This window comes from Zingiber officinale, chromosome 5B, assembly GCF_018446385.1.
Source record: "Zingiber officinale cultivar Zhangliang chromosome 5B, Zo_v1.1, whole genome shotgun sequence".
Lineage (NCBI taxonomy): Eukaryota > Viridiplantae > Streptophyta > Magnoliopsida > Zingiberales > Zingiberaceae > Zingiber > Zingiber officinale.
This window is the reverse complement of record NC_055995.1, coordinates 78,021,767-78,033,036: the sequence shown is the minus strand read 5'-3', so window position 1 is coordinate 78,033,036 and position 11,270 is coordinate 78,021,767. Positions and strand designations below refer to the sequence as shown.

The 11,270-nt window shown below is 43.4% G+C and overlaps 1 protein-coding gene across 1 annotated transcript; it reads left to right on the top strand.

Annotated features, from left to right (window-relative positions):
* Positions 1-7,303: 7,303 nt before the first annotated feature.
* Positions 7,304-7,838, top strand: LOC121986755. The gene is made up of 2 exons (XM_042540697.1): positions 7,304-7,321; positions 7,374-7,838. Exons 1-2 carry the CDS (start codon positions 7,304-7,306, stop codon positions 7,836-7,838), a joined length of 483 nt encoding a protein of 160 aa, XP_042396631.1.
* Positions 7,839-11,270: the final 3,432 nt, after the last annotated feature.

The following is an 11,270-nucleotide window of genomic DNA, read 5'->3' as shown; positions in this document are numbered from 1 at the left end:
TCAAAGGAGATAGAGGACATGAAAGGCCTTCTGCTGGAGGAAGCCTAATGTATGCAATGCTATGTACGAGACCCGATATCTATTTTGCGTGGGCATGGTTTGATATTAGAGTAACCTGGACAAGGACATTGAATCAGGTAAAGCATATATTAAAGTACCCGAGAAAGACTAGAGATTATATGCTAGTTTACCAAGGAGACGATTTGCTCCCTGTGGGTTACACGGATTCGATTTCTAATCATAGGGTATAGTAAGTCTACATCAGGCTATGTGTTTACTTTAGGAGGTGGAGCCATAGCATGAAGGAGTGTTAAGCAGAAATACATTTCGGACTCAACCATGGAAGCGGAGTATGTAGCAGCCTCTAAGGCAGCTAAAGAAGCAGTATGGCTCAGGAACTTTCTAATGGACTTAGATGTGATTCCTGGTTTGCCCAAAATCATCACAATTTATTGTGATAATAGTGGTGCAGTTGCAAACTCGAAGGAACCACGAGCCCATAAGGCAAGTAAACATATAGAGCACAAGTACCACCTGATACGAGATATCGTGAAGCGAGAAGTTGTCATCGCCAAGATTGCATCAGCAGATAACCTGGTAGATCCTTTCACTAAGGCCCTTCCGGTAAAAGCTTTCGATCGGCATGTGGAGGGAATGAGAATCAGATGTATGGCAGAAGATATGGCAGCTTAGTCATTAGTATAAGTGGTAGATTGTTAGAGTGTATACTGAAAGCCTAAGCTTTTGTAAACATTTATTTTGAATAAAGAATCACATTTGGTCAAATCATCTACATTTGTTGTAGTTGTTCAATTAATTTATATTATAGATAACATAGTATGTGGTGTCACATACAGAAGATGATGTTATCAGTACCTTATAAATTATAAGCAGTAGCTCATGACCAAAATGGAAAGGAACAAGTCATTGGAAGGTTGTAGTGTAATTAGGTATTAGTTTATCTTAACTATATAATTATACTAGTACACTTAGAGTGTATTGAGTAGGACCATCAGTGGTCGTTTTCTTTTATACTGACTTTATAAAGGAACAAAGACCTCAGTTATTATGGAAGTGTGTGCTCTTAATCCTAATATAATAACAAGCACATATATTTGATATTTATTTCTTTAATTTATCAATGGGTGAGATTTAGTTCGATGAATCAATAAGCCCGATAAGTTGGAAAATGATATCACTTATAGTGTGTGTTGTTGATTATAGAAGGAAACTGTGTCCTAGTAATTTAGGTTGATAATGTCCCCAAGATGAGCTCATAAAGATTGTCATGTTAAACCCTGCAGGTGGGCTCAATCCGACATGACGATAAGGATGAGTGGTACTATTCTTGGATTAAGATATTAATTAAATGAGTTGTCAGTAACTCACTTAATTAGTGGACATTCGACATCTTAAACACAGGGAGACTAACACACTCATAATAAGAAGGAGCCCAAAAATGTAATTTGGGATTGGTGCGGTAGTTCAATAATAGTTCTCTAGTGGAATGAATTATTATTGATAAAATTAAGTTGTGTGTTCGGGGCGAACACGGGATGCTTAATTTTATCGGGAGACCAAAACCAATTCCTCCTCTCGGTCCCTATCGTAGCCTCTTATTTATAGAGTACTAAACCCACCTTCATACCTATGAGAAGGGGGTCGGCCAAGCTAGCTTGTGGTTCAAGCTAGGGTCGGCCAAGCCTTAATTCATGGGTGGCCGGGCCTTGCTTGAACCCAAGCTTAGGTGGCCGGCCCCCATTAAATTAAAAAGAATTTTAATTTTTACTTTTTATTATGTGGTAGATATAATTTATTAAAGAGAATTAAAATTAAAATATCTCTCTTAAAAGGATCTACAAAAGATTAAAGAAAGAGATTAGATCTCTTTCATTATTTGTAGATTGGAAAGATATTTTATTTTTTCTTTTTGAAAATTATTCACATGTTGAAAAATTTAAAAATATAGAAATTTCTTTTTATCAACCATGAAGGTATTTTAAAGGGAAATTTTATTTTTTAAAATTTCCAAAGACAAATAAGGAAGTTTTAATTGTTGATTAAAAATTATCTTATTTGCTCTACATGAGGTGGCCGACCACATACAATTAATTAGGAAATTTTATTTAATTTTTCTTAATTAATTGTTGTCAAGGGAAGTTAAGGAAATTTTATTATAAATAAATTTCCTTATTTGCCAAAGCCAAGGAATATAAAAGAAGGGGTTGTGGTGCCTTCATGGGTTACAACTTCTATTGTTTTCTCCCTCTTTTCCTTGGTGTTGTGGCCGTCCATCCTCCCTCCCTCTCTTCCTCTTTGTGGTGGCCGAAACCTATCTCTTGCTTGGAGCTTTTGTGGTGGTCGGATACTACTTGGAGAAGAAGAAGAAGAAGAAGGAGAGAAAGCTTGCATCCCTTGGAGCTTGGTTGGTGTTATTCTTCATCCTTGGTGAAGCTTTTGTTTTGGCCAAACCTAGCAAGGAGGAGAAGAAGGTGCTTAGGTGTTTTCTCATCTTGGAAGATCGTTGCCCACACAACGTCCAAGGTTAGAAGAGGAATACGGTAGAAGATCAAGAGGTCTTTCTAAAAAGTATAACTAGTAATTTTTCCTTTCCGCATCATACTAGTTATTTTTGGAAATAATACCAAATACAAGAGGCTTACGATTCTAGTATTTCGAATTTATTTTCGATGTAGTGTTCTTATGTTTTCTTCTTTTCCTTGTGATTTGATTGTTCTTTTCGGTTAACCTAAAGTTATTTTAGGAAATTAAATATTAGCTTTCCTTAAAAGGTTTTGTCTAGTCGGTGGTGGTTGTTCCCATATCTAAGAAGGCCATGTGCCTCGCCACATCAGTACTGGGAACCAATTATGGAAATTAATATTTAATGGAATTAATAACTTAGGTGATTTGGATTGAACGTGTTAAGTTCCGCAGGAGATCCAAGTCTAAACCTAAAAGAACAAATAAATTAAGTTTTGGATCAAACGTATTAAGTTTCGCAGGCGATCCAAAATTTAATTTAAAAGAACACATGGTAGCTAGGAAAAGGTTCAGACCTTTGTACAAAATTTTTGTACAGTGGAACCTCTAGGTTTTCCGAGTAGCAACCAACAGGAAAAACTTATCTGCAGGCTGAAGGCACCTTCCATAGGGCTGGAAGGCACCTCCAGCGAGGCCAAAGGATAAAAATTTATCCTTTCGTAATGACAAAAATTGTCTGGTTGAAGGTGGCTTCCATGGCTGGTTGAAGGCGCCTTCAACCATTGAAGGCGCCTTCTGCCTGAAGGTCGCGGAGGCGCCTTCAACTCCTGTTGAAGACGCCTCTAGCAACTCCATAGCTTCACTTTAGCTCTTTTGCTGCTCTGATCACCTAGGTGATTTCAGTCAACCGAAATAAGGCTCACCCGAATCCAATTCCCGACATTCTCCTCGAGCAGGCTTTTACTCTGACTTCTCGTCCCTCGATCGTAGCGCACGTCCTTCTCATCCACCAGTGTACTCTTCCGCAGCATCTTATCTCTCGGACGCATCGAACCCGTTAGCTCTCTCCCGTGGCGTTCTTCTTGCTAGTCATGTTTTCCGCTCGACTTCCTATGTTTTTAAGCTCCTGTACACTTAAACACAAGGATCAGAACATAATAGAACCTAACCTAAATTGGTTGATCACATCAAAACTACCTTGAGGTTTCAACACCATCAACCCCCAAAGGACCCACGAGCAGGTGTAGCACAACTACACTAGGAGCCCTGAACCCATGTTGTGCAGCACATAGCAGCAGATCGACCTAAAGCTACTAAAGGCAGGACTTGGACGCCGTTGTTTTGCTCGTTCCATCAATCAATGACACACAATACCCGAGACTGCTACGACTTGAGGCCAATTTCAAGACGATCGCCACCTCCAAAATATCACCATCGGTCACCATCTCCCAATCGACATCATCACCGTCGATCAGACAGACGGTGAGAAGAAGAAAGAACAACGGTCGAGCGGCATCAGTGTCAACCTCAACGAAGAGGTAACACAAGTCCCGCCTGAGTTTCCGCTGAACGGACAAGGCCCTTGACTCAAAAGGAGGAAAGCTGAAGCAACACTACTCTGGGTGAAATCAGAATGATCGCTGGTGGGCCAACTGACGGTGATTCCAATCAAGTAAGGAAGTCGCATGCCCGACGACAGGAAATACATGTTGTAGGATGCAGCAAAGAGAAGGTCAAGGGACCAGAGATCAGTTTTGGCCCTCGAGACCTAGAGGGAGTGGAGATCCCTCACGACAATGCCTTCATCATTCAGACGGTAATAGCTAACCATATTATCCATCGAACTTTTGTTGATATCAGTAGCTTAGTAAATATAATATTTAGGAAGGCGTTCGACCAGTTGCAAATTGACTAGAGCGAACTGCAACCCATGATGACCTCGTTCTATGGGTTCACAGGTCACGATCTCCTGCCGGTTAGCCAAGCTCGACTAGCTATATCGCTCAGAGAGGAGCTCCTCAAGAGGACCAGGAGCACGAATTTTATTGTGGTGGATGCGTCGTCTACCTACAATGTCATATTGGGCCGAACGACCCTAAATGAGTTTCGAGTTGTGGTATCTACCTTCTACCAAAAATAAAGTTCCCAGTGGACAATGAGATGGGCGAAGTCAAAGGCGACTAGTTGGCCACTCAATGGTGCTACGTCGAGATGGTAAATCGTAGGCAAGGGTCGTGCAGAAGATTCAACATTTGGAGGTGAACACCGTCATAGAGGAACCTCTTGCACTAATCTATGATGCAAAGGAGGAGGTTCAGATCTATCCTAGTTGGTTGGAAGTCACTACATTTGTCGCCGCTGACCTGATAAATAAGAAGAAGGCAGAGTTGCTTGCCTGCCTTAGGCGAAACCACAATGTGTTCGCTTGGTCGACACACGAGTTCCTGGGCATCTCACCTAGCATGGCTCAGCATGAGCTTCACGTCCGACAAAATGCTCGGCCAGTGAAACAGAGGAAGAGTGACTTTAGGTCGGAGCAAAACCAGATCATCCGAGCGAAGATAGAAAAGTTGCTTGAAGCTAGTCACATCCGCGAGGTACAATTTCTGAGCTGGTTGACCAACGTCATGCTGGTCTCCAAGTCGAGCAACAAGTGATGAGTCTGCATCAACTTCCATGATCTAAACAAAGAATACCCGAAGGACTTCTATCCCCTGCCCAGATATAGATCAAATGGTGGACTCCATGGTGGATTGTGAGCTGATCTACATGCTCGATGCATACCAGGGCTACCACCAAGTGTCGCTCGCCCGTGAAGATCAAGAGAAGGTCAGCTTCATTACGGCTAATGGGACCTATTGCTACAACGTCATATCGTTCGGACTGAAGAATGCAGGCGTCACTTATCAAAGATTGATGAACAAGGTGTTTCGAAAGCAGATCGGTTGTAATATAGAGATATATGTCGATGACATCCTGATAAAATTCCTTCGAGCCACTAACCTTTATGCAGATATCGAAGAAACTTGCTAAACTTTGAGGGCATACAAATCAAGCTGAGTTCGAACAAGTGTCTATTTGGAGTAAAGAATGGTTGCCTCCTTGGCAATATTATCACCGAATGGGGGATTGGAGCAGATCCGAGCAAGGTGAAGGCGTTGCAGGACACACCCCTACCCCGCAACTTAAAGGAGGCCCAACGGCTAACCGGACAAATGACCACATTATCAAGATTCATCTCCAAATCATCCGACTGGAGTCACCTATTCTTCAAGGTATTCCCAATGGGACGCGGAGTACCACAAGGTGCTGGAGGGGCTTAAGGAGTACCTTACCTCCCTATATGTATTGGTAAAACTCAATGCCAGCGAGCCGTTCAGGATTTATCTGTCATCCACAAAGTATGCGGTTGGCTTGGCGCTGATGCAACAAAACGACTCTAAGCAACAGCTGGTGTATTTTCTAAGTCATATATTAAAAGATGTAAAATCCTGCTACATCAGTCTCAAAAAATTAAATTATTCTCTAGTACTCGCCGTCGAAGGCTTCATCCGTATTTTCTCTCACATCCAATCATGGTGATGACCAACAACGAACTGGGAAGAGTTCTCTTTAACCTAGAAGCATCCGGATGACTGATCAAATGGACCACCTAGTTGAGCGAGTTTGACATACAGTATCAACCACGGACGACGATCAAGGCCCAAACCTTAGCTGATTTTGTTACTAAGATCCAGAGTGCCAAGCCGTATGCGATTTGGAAAATATATGTAGATGGTTCATCCACTTGACAATGTAGCGGGATTGACATCCTCCTAATATCGCTGCGGGAGGATGGGATGCAGGTATCCGTACGACTGGATTATCAGACTACAAATAATGAAGCAGAATATAAGGCCTTGATAGCGGGCCTACAGGCAGCTCGGCATGTAGGAGCCACGAAAGTCCTCATCCACTCGAATTCTCAACTAGCAACTTAATAGCTATTGGGCACGTTCGAGATAAGTAATGGCCTGCTCAAGCTGTATGTCGAAGCTTTCGAGAAATTAAAGATAAGTTTCCAGGAAGTGATTATACAGAAGATTCTCCGGGCGGACAATTAGGCTGTGGACAGGTTGGCTAAGTTAGCCAATACATTATCTCCAATCATCATAGATAAGCCAGTCAAACATATCTCACTGGTGGCACATATCGACCGGGTGGCGGTATACCTTTACCGAGCGACAAGAGGACGCCATTGATAAATTTAGTGTCACATCTATCGATCCGGAGGAAGCTCGTTCACTAAAAAAGAGGGTTGGGAGGATCATTCTAATCGGAGACCAGATATATAAAAGAGTTTTCTCAAGGTCATTACTCAAGTGTGTCGAATCAGAGAACATTGAGTACATCTTACAAGAGGTTCATCAAGGCTCCTGCAGTAGTTATCCGGGCGGCAGATCACTGGCTTGAAAGATCTTGCCGACGGGGTACTTTTGGCCCACATTGCAAGATAATGCCGCTCGAATGATGGCCACTTGCTTGTCATTCCAAAAGTATCATAACATCCTGCACCGACCCATCGAGGAGATGAAAGCATCCATGGTGTCCTGTCCGTTCAACCAGTGGAGAATGGATATCGTCGGACCGTTTCCCATGGCGATCTGTCAACGAAGATTTCTACTCGTGCCAGTAGATTATTTTTCAAAATGGATAGAGGCTAAGCCGCTAGCCAAGATAACCGAGCATATGGTTATCAAATTTATATGGAAAAATATCTTGTGTCGGTTCGACATCCCTCGTCAGCTTGTCTCAAACAAGCTGAGAGGCAATTCGCAAGATGGAGGCTCAAGGATTGGTGTGAAGGCTATGACATTGCATAGACTTTCACTTTAGTGGCTTATCTATAGAGTAACAGCCAAGCAGAAGTTACCAACAAGGAGATCCTCAAAGGACTCCGGACTCGGCTCGACCACGCTAGAGGCAACTGGGTCGATGAACTCCCTAGTGTATTGTGGACTCATCGTACCACACCAAGAGAGGCGACTGACATCATCTCATTCCATCTGGTGTATAGGGGCGAGGCAGTGGTTCTGGTGGAAGTTGGAGTAGATTCTAATGGGGTGCAACTTTATGACGATGGGAACGCCGATCAGAGGCTCATGGAACTCGACCTGATAGATGAAGTGCGAGATAAGGCTGTTGTTCTATTGATGGCATATCGACAGCGCATAAAGCAGAGCTACAATCGGAGGATGATCCCAAGATTATTCCAAGTCAATGACTTTGTATGGAAGAGAGTGAAACTGATCGACGACATCACCAAGCTAGAAGCCCGGTGGAGAGAATCCTACAAAGTTATTCAGAAGCTCTGATCGAGAGCTTATTATTTGTAGGATGAAGATGAGAGAAAGTTCGAGCAGCCCTGGAGCGCAAACCACCTCCAGCCTTATAGGGTTGGGTGAGAGGTGCGTGGCTAAATTTATATATACTTGTGTAAACATATATCCTGTAAGTGCAGGGGAACAATAAATAAAAATCATAAGTGTCCCAGACTCTTACGTTGATTGACTAAGTTAAAAGTCGACAGCGACTATAAACCCTTGATACGAAATTACTGAAGAAAAGAACAACAGTTGAGCGACAACTATAAACTCTTGAGTCGACGAAATCACCAGTCGAGGGATGACTATAAATCCTGGAGTCAACGAAATCAACAGTCGAGCAGCGACTATAAACCCCAGATCAACCGTCGAGTGGCGACTATAAACCCTTTAGTCGACAAAATCAATAGTCAAGTGGCAGCTATAAACCTGAAAGTCTATGCCAACAATAGTCGAGCGACACTATAAACGCTAGAGTCTACAAAATCAATAGCCGAGTGGCGACTATAAACTCGAGAGTCTACACAACAACAGTCGAGCTGTGACTATAAATTCGGGAGCAATAGTCAAGCAGCGGCTATAAATCACAAATCAACAGTCAAACGATGACTATAAACCCTGGAGTCGACGAAATCAACAGTCGAGCGCCGACTATAAACCTCGGATCAATAGTCGAGCGGCGACTATAAACCCTTACAATGAAATCAACAGCCAAATGATGGCTGTAAACCCGAGAGTCTACGCCAACAATAGTTGAGCGGCGACTTTAAACACCAGATTCAATGAAATCAACAGTCGAGTGACGACTATAAATCCCAGATCAATAGTCGAGCGGTGACTATAAACCCTAGAACAAAAGCTGAGCGAAGGCTATAAAGTCAAGAGACAACGAAATCAACAGTCGAGCGGCAACTATAAACTCTTGAGTCGACGACATCAAAAGCCAAGCGACGGATATAAACTCGAGAGACTAAGCCAAATAAAGTCGAGCGGCGACTATAAACCTAAGAGTCGATGACAACAACCGAGCGGTGGCTAGAAAGGAAAAGAGGTCATTCGACCTATGCCAAAATGGGTAGTCGAGCGTCTTGATTAGTTACATGGAAGAACAGGAGCACAAGGATTCACACTTAGAATATTTCTGCAAGTATTATAAGACAGTAAGATGGGAAATTGAATAGTCTTATAGAGTTGAGTGGGGATGCATGGAAGAACACTTGGAATGTTTAATAATATGGCTTACAAGAGAAGCTAGGAAACCACTGAACGGGAGCACGTTCATTGATACTTAGAAAGTTTTATACAATCGAGCAAGTACAAAAGGCAACCTGAGAAACAAAAGAGGAGATTATTCAATATAGTCAAGCACATCATCTGGTAGTGACTCGGTGAGCTTCTCCCGATTTATGATTTTGTTGGTCAGCATGGGAGAGATAGCCATCGTCCTTCAGCTGCTGGAGAGTCCCATCAATACCGTAATTGAAGAGGCGAAGAGCTCGATCAGTGAGCCTATCATTCAAAGGGTCGGATCGAAGATATTTATGCTTGAGCACTTCAAACCGTCTAAGATCTTCATCTTGGTACTGTTGGGACCGAAAAGTAGCTAGAGGGGGGGTGAATAGCTGGTCGCGTGCTTCGTGGTTGACGTTGCTTGTTTCTTTGAAGATGTGCAGCGGAAATACAAGAAACAAAAATATACAACGCTAACACTTGGGATTTTACTTGGTATCCACCTCACAAGAGGTGACTAGTCCAAGGATCCACGCACACACACACACCTCCACTATGAAACACTCCTTTATGGTAACTACCAAAGGCGGAGAAGCCCTACAAGACTCTCAGTACAAGAAGAAAGGAAAGGGAAACAAAATACAAGCACAAAGCTTACAATGAGTACAGAAAACCCTAACCCTAACTTCTCTTCTTGGCTTTGACCCGCCTCTTGACTTGGAAAACCTCCAAGATCCTTCAAGAACTGGCGATCTGAGCTTTGAGAGCGTTGTGGAGGAGCTGGCGAGAGATCTGAAATGAATCGGTGAAGAGATGCTGAAGGAGATGCCCGCCTGCTACAACGGTCGGATCCCGATCGATTCGAAAACTCCCAATCGGGAGGCTTGATCGATTCACGGATCGATCCGCAGCGCCTGCTCGGAATGTTCGGATCGATCCACGGATCGATCCAGTATTATCGCTGGCAAGAAGGCCCCAATCGATCTCGCCGACGATTGGGACCTCGATCGATCCACCGATCGATTGAGGCTCTATTTCTCGGAAAGGCTGGATTGATCCATCGATCGATCCAGCTCTTGGTTTTGCCCAAAACCAAGTCCCAAGCCTCTCAAACCAACATCCGGTCAACCTTGACCTGGTGATATCATTCCTAGCATCCGTCACCCTTGACCTGCAGAACTCCCCACCAAGTGGTCAATCCTTTCGACCCACTTGGACTTTTCTCTTCGTGCAAGCATCCGGCCACCCTTGACCAGTTTGGACTTCCACCAGATGTCTGGTCAACCTTGACCCATCTGGATTTCCTCGTGCCAAGTATCCAGTCAATCCTTTGACCTACTTGGACTTCCCAACACCAGATGTCCGATCATCCTTGATCCATCTGGATTTTCCCTTACCTGGCTTCACTCACCAGGGCTTTCACCTAGCTTCACTCACTAGGGTTTTCCATCCGCCTAGCTTCACTCACTAGGACTTCCACCTGGCTTCACTCACCAGGATTTCCTTCTGCCTAGCTTCACTCACTAGGACTTTCCATCTGCCTAGTTTCACTCACTAGGACTTTCACCTGGCTTCACTCACCAGGATTTCCTTCTGCCTAGCTTCACTCACTAGGACTTTCACTCTGCCTAACCTTCCAGTTAGGACTTCCCAGTCAGGTATCCAGTCACTTTTGACCTACTTGACTCTTCTTCATTCACACTGATCAGTCCCTGATCAGAATCTCCCCATATGAACAACTGCACCTGCATTGTCCATGTGTCTACATGTATTGTCAAACATCGAAACTATGACCAAGACTCAAGCTTGGTCAAACCAGTCAACCTTGACCTAAAGGATATTGCACCAACAATCTCCCCCTTTTTGATGTTTGACAATACCTTTAAGTTAGGACTACTCTGAGTTAAGCTAATCCGACAGCCTTAACTCTCTTCATGCCAAAGTATGAATGTTGGTTCCCTTCATTCTCCCCCTATGACCTCCCCCATAGGTAATGAAGGCCTAACTTAAACCACACATTCTCCCCCTATTGGCACACATCAAACAACCACTATCTCTCCCCCTGAAGAGATACTCATCATTGGTTACAACTTCACTCGTTGAACCTTTATCCCTTTTTAAACTCTCCCCCTGAAGAGTTTCTCAAGGTCGTGATCAACATCATAATGAAGGTCCCATACCCTTCATTTTCCC